The sequence below is a fragment of the Typopeltis vanoorti genome, chromosome 26 (assembly GCF_054136105.1).
Source record: "Typopeltis vanoorti isolate ZY-2024b chromosome 26, IOZ_Tvanoo_1.0, whole genome shotgun sequence".
Taxonomy (NCBI): domain Eukaryota; kingdom Metazoa; phylum Arthropoda; class Arachnida; order Uropygi; family Thelyphonidae; genus Typopeltis; species Typopeltis vanoorti.
Window position 1 is genome coordinate 10,315,500 of NC_143574.1, and position 17,013 is coordinate 10,332,512.

A 17,013-nucleotide genomic window follows, 5' to 3' on the forward strand; every position below is an offset into this window, starting at 1 on the left:
CGTGTAGCGCTCCATTTTTAATAACCCTGAACTGTCAGCTGTCACGCTGTCTTTTTTTCTCGTTGGCAACACTTTACCACACAAATGGTGCTAAATTTAAATCTTGCGTGAATTTTGGGACACCCTTTAGAAGCTAATGACTTCACATCACTTGCCTTAGTATCCCATAATGCAAAGCACATAACCTTATAGGTATGTATAATGCTATGGGAAGGATCATTACCCAGACTGGTTTCGATCTTTATTGAGTTGAAAAAGTAAAGGGTTGCTCATCATAGGCCTAGAGTAGTTAGTATAAGGGTTCAATAGAGCCTGATAGTATTAGGAGAAAGAAAGATAGATAGATAGCATTAGAGATAGAGAAAAGGCCTCAGCTGTTTTATATCATCATATAGCCAAAGGCTATCAGTTTTCCTTTTTTACCAATCTCATATAGATGAACAACCAAAAGACCAATTGAAACTAAAGCGCAAAGATAACTGATACCCAGGTGGTTAGCCCCATCTGGGTTAACTGCCTTAAGTTGGGCTTCTCTGCCTGGGACTACTCTCCAGTCATCCCTGCAATTGACTATAAGACCACATTGAATTAAAAGAATGGAACTGTTTAAAAAAACTCTCGATTGCAAGAATAGACAGATTTTTATCTCTCCCTGGTGAATATGGCATAATGTGGGTGGTCTACACCATGTGGTGATAAATTTGATATCTCCTAGAGTGCTTCTTTCTAAATACAAAAATTGTCTGACTTGAACAATAAAATTTCCATAGTATAATATTTTAAAGCATTTGGATGTCATATTGCTGGTTTTCAAATCCATGTTCCTTTCTAACTTTCCATAAATGGTATTTTAATTTATTAATTATAAAAATCAAAATCCTCTTCCCATTGCTGACAGGTGGTAGGTATTATAAAAAAAAAAACTATTCTGTTGTAAGTAATGGAATACCCAACACATTACATAATCTGTTCCAAATACGCAGGGCAAGAGGGCAGCTGTAGAATGTTTGTTCTACTGTTTCCAATCAGTAACAGATGTCACAGATTGGATCTTTGATGTTCAAGTACCTCCATTTGATGGCATTGACTGGAAGGCAGCCATATGCAATTCTCCAAGTAAGATCCCCCCTATTAGGATATTCTTGTAACTTCAAGTTATTCAAGATATAACTTCAAGATATTGTTATCCGTGTCTAACTGTGGAACTTCATGGCGAAAAAAATTAAAGATTTCTTTATACCAAATTTTACTTTTTTTAATGGAAAGAATGTCAATTCCAGTGTTTTAGCAGTCTTAGAGTTAAGCACAGAGTGCTGTAATATTCAGGAACAATCTCAGCTTTTGGAACTGTATAATCATTAACTCCAAATAGGGAAAGATGGGTTTCATCTTAAAACCCAAGTAGTACCGGAGAAGGTCTGCACGTGTGATCAGTCTGCAATATTTTATCGATTTTAGAAGCTGTATTGCTTAAAAAGCAGAATTTTAAGACTGGAAGTCCAAATCCTCCATGCTTCTTTGATAGTTGAAGAAATTCCTTTTTAACTTCCTGGTATTGGCTGAACCAAAAAAATTGCAGAAGTTTACTTAATTGCTTAATAATTACTTTCCTTCAGCTTCTGTGATGTCTGTAATATTTATTATATACAACTGAGCAGGAAAGATTATGGTTTTACTATAGCTTTAGAAGAAAAGGAAAGTGGCCCTATTTTCCGGTCTTCAATCTTTATTGAAGTCTCATCAGTGGGAGCCAGATCTAGGTTGAATATATGGTTGAATACCAAGGTTGAAGTAATGCCAAAGTCATATTTTTCATATAGGAGTTGCCAATAGGTGTCGCACTTTATTATTAAAATACTCTGGATTAGAGATAGTTATTGGAAGTTTTTCCACTTGGTTATACTATAAATTAAAGATACCAAGAAATTATATACTTGGTTAGTCCTTTATCCAAGTATAAGCAAACAAACGTAGCTTCTATATACAAGTTACCCCCATTCCTGATTATACTTCAGACTCAAACTTTGTTTGCTTACACTTGGATAAAGGACTAAACCAAGTATATCATTTCTTGGTATCTTTAATTTATAGTATAACCAAGTGGAAAATCTTCCAACATCTGTTTTTAAATCTTTTCATCCATAAACTTGCCCCGCACATTTATATACTCAAGTTCTTCAGCTCACTTCAACTCAACATCACCAGAGTTCAAAATCAGCACTATCAACATAAGAAGCCTGAATCGCAAAGAAATGGAACTAGGTGAGGAATTGGATAAGTACCAGATCAACATAATAGAGGTGAACTGAAACATAAAAGACAAAATCTGATGAAATTTTTCTGAGCAATAAATACAAAATGTTATATTCAGGCAATGACAATCAAGGAAAAGAAGAAGTAGCCATAGTAATCAACATTAAACACGAGGCTAATCTTCTTGAATGGCAAGCAGTATCAAGTAGAGTGATGTGGGCAGATATCAGAATGGGGAACTGGACAATGAGACTTGTTTGTGCCTATGATCCCACAGAAGGTTCTACTAAGGTGAAGAATTTTTTGAGGCTTTAGAGAAAGCAACTGACACAATGAAAAAGGAAAAGTTGGTCCTTGTTGGGGATCTAAATAGCAGAGTAGAAAGTAGAAAATGATTGTCAGATATACAAAAATATTTTGAGAAAATTTGGAGAAATGAGAAAAGCTAATAATGGCAAATACCTGTTCGATTTCTGCTCAGGGCATGGACTGGTTATTACTAACACAATGTTCCAACATAAAAATGTACACAAATTCACATGGAGAGAAGAGTCAAGGAATAAGAAAAGTCTCATTGACTATTTTATTGTTGATAGTGATGTTTTCTCACTGGTGCTGGACACTAGAGGGTATAGAGGATTTGAAATTGGAAGTGATCACCATTTAGTCTTGAGCAGGATAAAATTGAATTTCATAATGAAAAGAAGAACATGTAAGAAAGTTTTAAAGTGAATAAAAGTTGAGCAGCTCTCAGATGCGAACTGTATACTAAAATACATAAACTTTATTCAAGAAAAAGTGAAAGAGTTTAAGAACAGGAACCAAACCTTGGAGATTCATTGGCAAATCCTGTAGAAAACATTGATTCATTCAGAGAGGCAATTGGTAAGGTTGTCTGCAAGGATAAAAAAATTAGAACTCCATGGTGGACACATGAAGTTAAAAAGGCAGTGAATGAAAAGAAGAAAGCATATCAAAAGTTCCTGGCAAATAAGTCAGCTTGTGCTCTTAGAGAGTACAGAGACAAATGTAAGAAAGCTAAACACTGTGTAAAACTATCTAAACAAAAGTCATGGGAGGACTTTGGCAAGAACATAGAAAATAAATATCAAGAAGGTGGCAAAAATTGCTAAACAGAACAATCAGTGACAGCACAGTAGTAAAACACACTCCGCAGGCATGCAATAAGGAATACATACCCATACTTGAAGTAGAAAAAGCCAGCAAAAACCTGAAATGTGGAAAGACAGTTGAAGTGGATGATATTTGACCAGAAATGCTCAAGTATGGAGATATAAGTCTTACAATGGCTACACTGCATAGTACAGAAAGCCTGGACAAGGGATGAATTCCAGATGATAGAGTAGAGTTCTTATAGTACCTATATATAAAAAGGGAAATAAAACTGAATGTGAGAATTATATATAAAAAGGGAAATAAAACAATGTGAGAATTATAAAGGTATTTCCCTACTGAGTGTTCCTAGTAAAATTTATGCAAGTATACTTGGAGAAACGGTTGAGAAGGATTGTGAAAGGGAAGCTTGAAGAACAAGCTGGAATCATGCCAGATAGAGGTTGTCAGGATCAGATTTGCACTTTACTACAAATAATTGAGAAATCATGGAAATATAATAAAGATCTGTATTTAAGTTTGGTAGACCTGCAAAAGGCATATGACATGGTGCTAAGAGAAAAGCTATTCAAAATGTTAGAGTTCTATGTTGTTAATGGGGCATTATATCAATTATTTGAGTTGTAAGTCAAAGTTGAGAATTAGAATAAAAACCGGACAGCCCAAACAGATAATTAAATGGAATTGGAAAAAACGGATCGGAACAATAAACATAAGAGACATCAATCACAAGATTGAAGAAATATAAAAAGTCCTAGCAGAAATGAAAATAGAAATTGTAGTAATTTCAGAAACAAAGAAAAAATCAAAAGGCTCTACAGAACTTCAGGACTACAGTTTAATATACAGTGGAGTACCCAATGAAAAACGAGCAGCTGCAGATATAACCATCATGATCAGCAATAAATGGAAACTGGATCTCTGAAATTATAATAACGGCTAGACTTAAATAAGAAATTTATTACAATCATAGGAATATATGCACCCAAAGAAGGAAAAAGATCTGAAACAGAAGAATTCCTCCAAAACATATTTCAGAACACAAATAAACAAGATTACTTAATCATTGCAGGCGATTTCAATGCTAGAATTGGATCAAATACATTTAAAGATTTAAAAGGTAATTAAGGAGAAAACGCCATAAATAACAATGGAAGAGAACTCATGGGATTTGTAGCTTATAATAGTTTGAAAATTACCAACAGCTTTGCAAACATAAAGATATATATAAATATACATGGGAAGTCAGAGGATATAAAAGCATCATTGACTATAATTAATTATTTATTAATTATTATTTGACACCTCCTGGGAGTCCAAGACTCATCGAGAGAGGGCACCTACTCTACAACTCTGTCTCCACCACTCAATCTGTCATCCACCAACACATCATCATCATCTACACCAATGCCATCTATTGTCCATCACCACCCATGTTTTCACAAACATCTGCTTACATTGCGGGATAATAGTGGGTGAAAAACTAAAGAAGATGGTAAGAAATTGCAGAGTATACAGAGGATGGAGTATTAACTCAGACCATTATTTATTAATCAGTACTATTAAGATCTCAAACTAGAGAAATAGAAACAATACAAGAACAAAAAAACAAAAGCAGGAGCAATTTAAGATGGAACTGTTACAGCAAGATAGTATCAGAGAACTGTATCAAAAAAAGACTTACAAATCATACAAAGAAAATAAATGAAGATTCAAATAGAAAATGAATGGCAAAACATTAAACAAATAGTAAAACAAGTAGCATACGAAGCCATAGGAACAAAACTGCGAAGAAAAAGGAAAGGACTCAGAACCTGAAACCTCAACTAAAGAGCTATAAAATCATAAAAAAAAATGACTCAAGAAACAAAGGATAATCTACAATTAGAAGGCCCTCCACAAAAGAATGGACCAAATACTACACACAGCTTCTAAGCAATAATAATCAAATTGAAATAAAACAAGTAATAAGTCAAGAAACAAATGAAGAACCAATACAGTTAAATGATCTAAAGAAAATATTGGAAAAACTAAAAAGTAGGAAAACTCTAGTAGAAGATGGAATAAATTCAGAACTATACAAATACAGCCCTAAATCATTTCAATTATGATTAATTAAATTCCTAAAGAGAATATGGGAAGAAGGAAACTTCCCCCAAGAATGGAAGAGAGCAATAGTCATAAACATATTCAAAAAGAAACAGAAAGGATTGCAGAAACTACGGAGGAATATCCTTATTAAATACAAGCTATAAAATATATCTAGATATAATTAAAAATAAATTAACACCATGGGCCAAGGAAATTATTGGAGAGGATCTGTGCAGGAAAGGAAGATCCTGCACAGATCCCACATTTACACCCAAACAAATTTACTGAATTCAATATACTGAATAAATTGAAAACTCCACCTCAAACCACAAAAGTAATAGCAAATATAATGGAAGAAAGTTATGTTAAAATTAATAATGAAACAACTGAAAAATTAAAACCAATAGAGGTCTCATTCAAGGAAGTGGATTATCACTAATACTCTTCAATATATATATATATGGAAAAAATTTCAAAGAGAGTGGAGGAAAAACAAAATCTAAGAATTAAAATAGGAAATAACTAATTAACCAGCCTTTTGTATACTTACGATCAAGTTATTTTTGCTGAAAATGAAGACCAATTACAGAAAAATCTACACGTATTGAACAAAACAATAGAACAGTATGACATGAAACTCTCAATAAATAAAATGAAATCAATAGCATTTCAAGGTAAAGAAATTAAAAGATGCAAACTAGTCATCCACAACACAATAATAGAACAAGTGGACAAATTTAAATATCTAGGAAATTACATAATCCCCAATGGAGAAATCGACATTGCATATAAAACGCAAAAATTCCTAGCAGTCATTGGAACTTTGAATAGACACTTCAATAAACAGATATCTAGAACAAACCAAATAAAACTATATAAAATAACAGCCAAACCAATTCTGAAATATGGCAGTGAAACATGGACTTGGGGAGAACAAGATAAAAGACAAGTGGAAGCTGCATAAATGAAGTTCCTAAGACTGCTCACAGACTATAAAAGAATAGACAAGATAAGAAATAAGAAAACAATTATCCATAATTAACGTAAGACATCACAAACTATAGAAAGAACTGGAAAAACCATGTAGAAAGAATGAATGAGGACAGATGGCCAAATATTGCCTGGAAATATAAACCAAAGGGACACCGATCAAGAGGATGACCCAGGAGGAGATGGGCAGAAGACTTTTTAAACCCTTGAAAACGTTAAAGGCAAACAATTGCCTAACATGCAAAACCAAGAAGAAGGTAAATTAAATATGGAAATAGACAACAGAATCAACGAAGCTGGTATAGTAGGAAGTCAACTGAATAAATTTATATGGAATAAGAGAGAAATTAGTCAAAACTAATTTATCTTTATACAAAACAGTGTTCAAATCAATTTTAACTTATGAATCTGAGAGCTGCATTAGAAATAAAACACTTAACCAAAGACTAGAAACCACAGATATGAGAGTCCCGAGAAAGATTAGGGGTGTGAACAAATGGCATCGATGGCAAGTCATATTAAAAACAAGGATATTAGGAAAGAATTTTACGTTGTTGGCATCCATGAATGTATTAGCAGAGCTAATCTCAGGTGTTATAGCCACTTAAACAGAATGGGAGAGGAAAGATTAGCAAAACAAGTGTTCTCTGCTAGGTTGGCAGGAAAAAGACCCAGAGGAAGACCAAGATATAGGTGGATCGATACAGCGAAAAGTGCCTTAGAAGATAGATCAGGTAACAGATTGATTTTGAGGAATGTTGTAGGTAGAAAGTTAGTAATGAGTTTTTCATGTAGTACTATCATATCCTGTTCACCTCTTCAGGGTACATATCAGAAATTTGATGATGATGATTATACAGGTGCCTCCATGGAGTCTGAAAAATCAATCTATCCACATAACCTATCATACCTCTCCTTAAACCCATTAACAGACAAAGCACTCACGGCTGACTCTGGCAACCCATTCTACTCATTCCCAAAAAATCTTGTCCTCACACCCTTACTAACCATACTTTTATTCACCTTCCAGGGATAACCCCTTGTTCTGGTCCCTCTAGCCAAGTGCTGAAATATTTCCCCTGCATCAATCCTATAAAACCCTTTAAGCAACATGAATGTTTCTATCATATCCCCCTCTTTTTTCTCCTACTAATGAACTTCTGCAATCCACACACCCTCAGTCTATCCTCATGAGGAACATTCCATAGGCCACTTACCATCTTGGTCACTCACCTCTGAATTCTCTCCACTGCTTCCTCATCCCCAAGAAACCCAGGGGACCAGACTTGAGGAAAGTAAACCAGATTTGGAGTATCAAGGCCTTATAAAGAGGAATAATAGCTTCCTTATCTCTACTTGTTAATGTGTTCTTTAATAACTAAGTAATCTTATGATTAACCTTAGCATTATGTCCTCTAAATTGTAATTTCGTCTACCACTTCCCCTAAATCTCTAGCTTCATCTAATTCCTGGAGTACAGTGCCATCGATGTGATAAATGGCTTGTAATTTATTTATCCCAAAGTGCATAATTTGACATTTCTTGGCAATAAAGGTGTGATATAATAATAATAATAAACTGGCACCCATTAACTTTTGCCCATACTGACAGCCTATTTAAATTGTCCTGCAAGCTCTCCACATCACTTTGATTAACTATTATCTACCTAATTTCGCATCATCAGCAAACAACTGAATATTTCCTTTCAGGTTATATCATTTATGTACAAATTAAACAGCAATAGTCCCAGCGCTGAACCTTGCAGCACACCACTAGTCAACTGTTTTCGTCTTGATTCTACCACTTCTTGATATGTCCAGCAGCCACCCTCTTATCCACTTAACCAATAAATTAATAAAATATGAGGGTTGTTTGAAAAGTCTGGTAAAAAAAAAATAAGTTAAACACATTTTTTTGAAAAAAAATCACCTTTATTTCATAACATAGTCTCCATCAAGGTCTACACATTTGGTCCAGCGAGTTTCCAATTTTTTCATCCCATCTAAAAAGTAGGATTTGTCAAATTGTACAAAATAGTCATTGACAGCCTTGATGACATCCTTGTGCGAAGAAAACTTTTTCCCACCAAACCAAATTTTTAAGTTTGGGAACAAGAAGTCACATGGTGCGAAGTTTGTAGAACACGGTGGATGTGGAACCAGTTCTAACCTCAATTCGTGGAATTTTGCCATTGCGATGGCCGATGCGGGGAGACGATGCATTGTCTTGATGAAATAGCACTTTTTTGTGCACCAATCTTGGCCGTTTTTTTCCTTTGGTTCTTCTTTTAAATGGTCCAGCAATGAAGCATAATAGACTCCTGTTATTGTCTTACCCTTTTCCAAATAGTCTATCGTGATAATTCTTTGGGAATCCCAAAAAACAGTGGCCATCACCTTCCCAGCTGACAAAAAATGGTCTTCGCTTTTTTCGGTGCTCTTTCACAGGTCATTGTTTTGATTGCTGCTTGGACTCAGGTGTGTAGTGGTGAATCCAAGTTTCGTCTATAGTCACCAGTTCAGTTGAGATGCCTATAATCTCAGCAGTCTCATGCACTTTCATTCGGCTGTCTTCCATAACAATACAATGGATTTTGTCAAACCTTTCCTTTGTAGTGACCTCAGCCAGTCATCCGGAGCATGCTTCATCTTGGATGGACTTATGACCACGTTTAAACTCATTTATTCAAAAATAAATAGTTTTTAATACTGGTGCAGAGTCCCCATGAACTGCATCTAACTTGGCTTTGATCTGTGTGGCCATCCACTTCTTCAAATAAAAGTGTTTTATCACTGCACGAAACTCGTTTTTTCTCCATTTTTATGAAAAATGCAAACACGGTCATTTTAAATGTTTGCCAAATGAGAACTATGCATTGCAGATGCCTAAATTTTTGCCAGGGATCATGTAAAAGATGACTGGTATGAATGAACGAATTGTGTGACTGTCTATTGGAAATTTACCAAACTTTTCATACAACCCTCGTAAGATAAGACAATAATTTAATGAAATTTACTGATCTTTGTATTCTTATTTAATTTATGATTGGTATAACATTTTGCTGTTTGTTGGTTATTAATGAATATGAATTTTTTATTTATGATTTTTTTTTTTTAACCATTATGATACAAAATTCTTAAACTTATAAGCACATATTTTTTTATTACAGGTGAAGCAACAACTAAAGGGCAGCCAATGTGTACTTGTAATTGTCCTGTTCACGGAAAGGTGAGTGGAATTACTTCACTTTCCAAAAAAATAAAATAAATAAATGATAAAAAAGGGGATAAGGAAGAGGAAGGGTCATGATATTTGTGCAGATTTTTCATTCTACAAACAAGTGGTCTCTAACAGCTGGATACGGATGAATAACTGCTAGTAATGTGAAATTCAGTTTAACTGTTTTGTGTTATGCATTGGAAAATATGTGATCACATATCCTGTGATTTTGCATTTACTTATGTTTAAGATTTCTTTTCTTTTTCTTTTTTTCTTTCTTTTTCTTTTCCGTAGTAATTTATGAAATAATTAGTTCAAAACATGACTTTTTTCTTCTAAGATATTTAGAATTATTTTTATCTTCAAAATGAGATCTATGAATTGATCAATTATATATCTTTGCTGGGTTTCACTAAAAAAAAATTGCCATTGTATGAGGGTAGTCTGAAAGGTTCTCGAAATCAACCATAGATGACTTCACTATCGGCAAGATTTTTTTTTTTTTTTCTAAGTTGGTACCTCTGTCATAAGCATCCATGTGAAATTGCAAGTCATTCTATCAAATAGTTTGTTTTATACAGCTCTCTGAAGCAAAGATGTTGTCTGTATCTCTTGAAATGAATAAAATTGAGTATCTTGCAGTTATAAAATTCTTTGTAAAAGAAGGTTTAACACAAAAAAAAAAAATTCATTCGAAGTTCATAAAAGTTTATGGGCACTCTTCGCCTTCGTTTTCGACAATTAAGAAATGGGCTGCCGAGTTTGAACTCGGTTGTACCTGCATTGAAGATGATCCATGTGAACGACATCCAAAAAAGTGTAACAAATCATTGATCAAGTGCTCGATATGGTATTGGATGACCAGCGAGCCAAAGTGCGTGAAATTGCTGAGACTATAGCCATTTCAAAAGAACATGTAGGATAAATTTTGCATGAAGAATTGCAAATAAAAAAGCTTTGCGCAAGATGGGTGCCGCATTTGATCGCTGCAGATCAAAAGCGCACTCGCATGAAAATCTCTGAACAGTGTTTGGAGCTTTATAACAAGAATAAAACTAATTTTGTGTGTCAATTTATTACTATGGATGAGACTTGGATTCACCATTACACACCAGAATCCAAACAGCAGTTAAAACAGTTGAGAAAAGCCAGTTAAGCCCCAAAGAAGACAAAGTCGGTTCCATCAGCAGGAAAGGTCATGGCATCAATGTTTTGGGATGCTAAAGGAATTTTGTTTATTAATTATCTTGAAAAAGGTAAAACAATAACCGGGGAATATTATTCTGATCTTTTAACCAGACTAGAACAAAAGATTTGTGAGTAAAGACCCGGTTTGCAAAAGAAAAAAATCATCTTTCATCAGAATAATGCACCTACCCACAAAAGTGTTTTGGCAGTGGGAAAATTGAAAGATGATTTTTTTTTCTTCATGGACAGGATAATGGCTCTGGAGCATCGGAAGAATAAATATATTAGTCTTAAGGGGAATTATGTTGAAAAATAAAAATAATTTTGAAATTATAAATTCGTTTTTTTTTTTTTTCATTGTTAGGCCGAGAACTTTACAGACCATCCTCGTAAATAGAAGTCGTCATTGCCTAGTATCGATCTTCCATAACAACCATAATCATTTCAGGACCTGTGTTTTGAAGATTATATATATATATATATATAAAACCTTCACAAATCCATGTCGACTCTCACTGATAACATTACCCTCATCTGCCCAATGCTGTATATGGTCCCTCACTACTTTCTCCAAGATCTTACTAACTACTGGTGACACACAAACTGGCTTATAATTAGACACTTTTAGTCTGCTACCACCCTTATGCGATGGCACTATCTTACCTTTCTTCCATTCCATGGGCACCTTTCCTGCAGCCAGCCTTTCATTGAAAAGCCAGGTCAAGGGCACTGTCAGTTCCTTAGCACATTCTCTTAAAACTCGTGGTGAAATACCATCTAGTCCCACAGCTTTACTAACATCCAGAGTACTCAGTATGTGGAACACACTCTCCTCCTGCACCTCTAAACCTCGAACCTGCTCTATCCCTCTATTATTCAAATTGACTCCTCCAGGATGAAATACTCCAATAAAGTGTTCATCTAACAACTCCACTATGTCCTCTGCATCAGTCATTCTATTCCCATTATTATCCCACAATGTCATTCTTCCACAATCATTTCTCCTGCTACTGGCCACATAGCTAAAAAATTCCCTAGGATCTGGCCTGTGTCTTATATTCTTCATGCATCCTCTCTTCACCTGTCTCCTTATATCTCTTCCATAGCCTCTTTTTCGCATGTAGCTTCTGTTTAATATTGTTTGTCATCCACTTTAGTCCAAATTGTGTCCTCTTCTTCACTTGTGGAATACAGCTTACCATTGCTGCTAACAAATATTCCTTCACAATTTCCCAAGCACTAATGATACCCCGGCCTTCCAATTCCTCCCTCCACGAAACTTCCTAAGTTGATGTCTAAGACTATTATAATCATCTGCTTTATAATTCCACATACGTTCCCATCTCTTTGATACTCCTGCATGGCTATTCATTTTCCAAGTCAAAACCATATGGTCACTCTCTCTCCAACTGGTGGGAGAGATGTCATCTCAGTTATTATTAGCTCTTCTGATTCTATAATCAAATCCAAAACTGTTGAACCTCTTGTTCCCTCTGTTACATGTTACCTAAGGCATTTGTCCCTCAAGAATTCTAGAAATTCCATTCCCTTATTGCTAAATGCATCTTCCTTTCCCCTATCTATACTGCTGTAGTTAAAATCTCCCATAACAATCATTCTTCTTGCACTTGCCATGTTCAACTGTCTCAACATCTCCTGGTCCCCACCCTCTGTGCTCCTTGGTCTGTAGCAACACCCCACTAAATATCCTCTCTTGCCCACCTCCACCTCACACCATATGCTTTCAAAATCATTAGTGTCACAGCCTTCCAAAGTCTCCACTCTTAGAGGACATCGCTCATCACTTATCATAAGCAGTACTCCACCACCACGCTTTCCCTTCCTATCCTGCCGAAAAATGCTGTACCCAGCAACTTCTATTCCTGTTATTATATCCTCTTCTCTAAAGCACGTCTCTGTGATCCCAATAATCTTTGGCCAGGCTGATGCTATCAGTGCCACCAATTCCTCTCCCTTATTCCAAATACTCCTGGCATTGGTATAAAGCATAAAAATGCCATTGTTTCTAAACCCAGCATTATCCCCCTCTAGACTCCACTGGGCTCAGCATTACCTGATGTCGTCCCCCTTCTCCCAAGTACCCATTCCCACAAGAGGCCACCCCTGCTACCATCCACACTGGGACACACTGACTCGTTCAGAACAGCAATCTCTCCAGATGCCTACGTCCTTCCTCATTCAAATACAGGCGGTCTCTTGCATACAATTCCTCTCTGCTCTCAATGCCATTCAATATCACCGCTCTTCTGCTCAGCTCGACATTATCATACCTAGGCAACACACACTATCTTTCCTCTCTGTGTCTTCTTTCTTAAAGCCTCAAGCAAGTATTTCATATCTCTTGCTGCCCTATTTACATCACCACTCAAGTCATTTGTTCCCACCATCACAATCATCTCATCTACCCTTTCACCTCTCTTAATTGCCAGAGCCACACTTTCTATCGTTCCTCCTGCAAACACTCCTCACGCATCCTATCTTGAACACCACGGATCATTGAGTCCCCAATACATTACACCTCTTACCACCATATTCCTCGATTGCTCACATGCATCCCTCACTCTCTCTCTCTTGTAATAGTTTCTCTCTGTGCTCCCCCTACTTATCTGCCTTCCTGACATCACTCTATCTCTAGTCGCTGTGTTCCCTTGCATTCCTCTCATTCCTTCTCTCCTGCTGTTTCCATTCTTTCCTCTTCTCTCATTCCTATATCTGACACTCATTCCCTCTCTTCCACTTATCCTATTCTCACCTCTTCTATCATTCATACCTCTCTCTCTTTCCCTCTCTTCTACTGTTCCTATTCTCTCTTCTTCTGCCATTCCCATAACTCTCTCTCAAACCCTCTCCTCTACTGTTGTTCCTATTCTCTCTTCTTCTCTCATTCCCATAACTCTCTCTCTCTCTCACTCCTCCTCTTGTGAGCAAGTTGCTAAAACATGACCTCCCCTTAGTAAACCTCTGCTGTTCAGTGCAAAGTAGAGATTTACTGTCTACCCATTTCTGAATGCAAGCCTAAAACCAATTTTTCCAAAATCTTCACAGCCACTCTTGAGATACTGATTGGTCGATTTCTTTCCATTCCTTCAGAATCTTCCCTGTTCTGAGACTCAAATTATATAGCCTAGGCAAAGGAATAGCCATTTTAGCTGATCACTCTTTTAGCACTTTTGCTGATATCCCACCAGTCCTTCTTGCTGAGTTCTTATTCAGTTTGTGGAACACTCAAATACCTCCTCTTCATACACCTGAGTTTCTTCATTCAGTGAAGAGGTAGCATTGAACTCAATGTTGCATACACCAGGTTGATAGCTTTTAGCAAAATGGGCACTCATTGGTTGAACAATCTCATCTGCATCCAGAAGAGTTATTCTTTCATATTCATTCTTTCTTTTACTTGCAACATATCGATAGAATTTTTATGGATTGTCTCTAGCTTGCAGAGCTAGTTTCTTTTATACTCAGACTTAGCTTTCCGTACAACAGTTGACTATTCTAGCTGCTGCTTATAATTTTCATAGATGACATCATCCTTATGCACACAGTATTCCTTCCACCTCATCCATTTCTTATGAATCTCTTGCTTAATAAGATCACACATCTGTTTGACTCCTACCTTATTTATTCTTCAAACTCTTGGGACACTTTCTGATATTTCAAAAATGCTTCCCATGCACTGTTAATATTCTTCTCATCCAGCAACCGATACCTTTCCACTGAACTCAGTATACTCCTCAGTTGGTCATAATTTCCTGCTTTGTAGGTCAGCATGTAACCTTTTCTGAATGGAACATTCATAAACTTAGTCACTTCCCAAGTGAGTACTCCATGATCGCTGTCATTAACTGGAGACAGAATTGTTACTTCTTCAACTGAAACACCCTCTGATGCTATATTCAAATCTAACACTCTTTGACCTTGAGTTTCTTCTTTCACATTTTACTTGAAGTCTCACAATAGCTCAATAAATTCAGTTTCATTCTTCTCATGAGATTTTACTGCTACCCAATCAATATTTAAATAATTAAAATCTTCCATTATGATTACTCTTTTCACACCCATCATCTCTATTTGGTGATGCATTTCTCCATTACTAGCAACTGATCCTTTAGCTCTGTAATAACAACATCCCACTAAGGTATTGGTATTGTTAGATTCTACCTCACACCAGATGGCTTCAAATTCACTGCCACATGAAATACTTTTACTAGTACTACAATCATAGGTCTCAACACTAAGTACATTCGAGTCATCCAATATCATTAACAGCACGTCTCCTCCTTTCCTATCCTGTCTATTCTTCCTAAAAATACTGTACACTTTATACAAGTATGTCTGATTCTGATAGTCAGGCTTCACTAATGCTATAATCTGATATCCCAACATGTTGATCCATGCCTCTACCTCTTTGCTTCTGATATTTCTAGCATTTATGTATAGACATAGTAATCTACTTGCATGTTCTTTTGTATACTCTTGTCTGCAGTCTGCGTGACACAGTTGGACAACTTGCAGATTGCTAGTCTTCTTTAGTGTGTTATACATGTAAACATCTTTGCACGTGTTTGATGGGTCCAAATCAGATGAACACAAAGTTGAAATTCTTCTCTTCTCATAATCATTTCCATGATAATGACCATTCCGTCATTAGCACAATTAAATAACATTGTTGCTCTTACACTCGTATTTTCATCATTCCTCCCATTGTAATTTAGTTTTCCTGACTTTCTGTGTTAGGTCTCATACCAGTTGTTAATTTTTCAAGACTCCTGATACCAAATGCATTCAGGTGTAGGCCATCCCTCTTATACAAATGTAATCTTGCCTCAAACTCACTCCACACATCCAAAAACTCGCATCCATTCCTTCTACACAGCCTGTGCATCGAATCGTTTGCCATCATAGCCCTTCTTTTTAATTCATTTTTATCATATTGAGATAATATACTTACTTTTTCACTTTCTCACTCTTGACTCTCTCACCTCATGCAACAACCCTTTCTCTGCTGTGAAATTATTTGGGAAAAACTTAATAATAAAATGAAAAAAAAAATGTGCATAGAAATTATGTTAACCTGCATATAAAGTTAGTATATTGGTGTTCTGTTCAAGCCAAGGGTTAGGCAATCCAGTAATCTTTCTCCAAAAACTAAATCTGGAACTTTTTCAATCACTTCAGGCTCCAGTAAGCAGAGTGGTCACACACTGGCATAGTGATCTCATTATCTCACTGTGTTGTTTGGAGAACGCTGATTCCATCCACTGAGTCAACCTTGACAGCATGTCTGGCATCCAGATACAATATCAGATGTATTATGCATTCAGTTGATGTTATTGTGCTATTGAACTGTGATAGCTGTTGGGAATTGTCATTTAGTTTCATATTTTAAATATATATATTCTTATTAAAAGAGAAATTTGTGCTTAAATGAGATTGATTTGTATGTGTATGTACATAATGACATTCATGACAGCATGTCAATTAAAATAATTTAGATATTTTGTGAAAAGCATGGAAATGTCCCAAATGATTTTGCATTTGTTGATTGATGGGATATTGACATGCATGTATCATTTAAAGTTGAGGAGGAATTAATTTTTGATAGTTATCATGCATGTATGACTTTGTGTTCTGTATTAACACAACATAATTGGCCTAAACGTTGCTCTGTAAGGAGTAAATCATACCAGCAAATGCACTTTTCTGGTATGATGATTTACTTCAATTTGTTGGTATGAATAGTACTCTTCACGATTTTATAGTCAGAAAATCTGAATGAGTACTCTGATTAAGCTACTGTTGGATAATCTGGAAACCCTATTCTAGAGATTAAACATGAAACTCTTAAGACACTTGGGGTCTCCATTAAGCAGAGCTTTTGCATTAGATAAGAAGTATCTGTGTGCTTTGGCACAGAAAATGAATAATTTAAGTTCACATCTTAGAACAAGAAAAAATCATACATAAGAAACCTTCCATGTCTAGTAATCTTAGGATCATCATGTTTAAAAAAAAACAAATTGCTTTTAATACTGTAACAATTCATTGAAGAGAATGTGAAAGAACTTGTCTTTTGTATCAGGCATGACCAAACCACCCAGATGTGACAGCTTTTTC

At 35.8% G+C, this 17,013-nt stretch overlaps 1 protein-coding gene across 5 annotated transcripts in view; it reads left to right on the forward strand.

Annotated features, from left to right (window-relative positions):
• The window catches only part of LOC150092318 (RUN domain-containing protein 1), a 202,118-nt gene that overhangs the window by 98,142 nt on the left and 86,963 nt on the right, over window positions 1–17,013 (forward strand). For all 5 annotated transcript variants that reach the window (XM_090415044.1, XM_090415042.1, XM_090415046.1 and 2 more), the window contains exon 8: window positions 9,638–9,696. In XM_090415044.1, coding sequence (XP_090271170.1) covers window positions 9,638–9,696 — 59 coding nt within the window. The remainder of the gene's footprint in view (window positions 1–9,637; window positions 9,697–17,013) is intronic.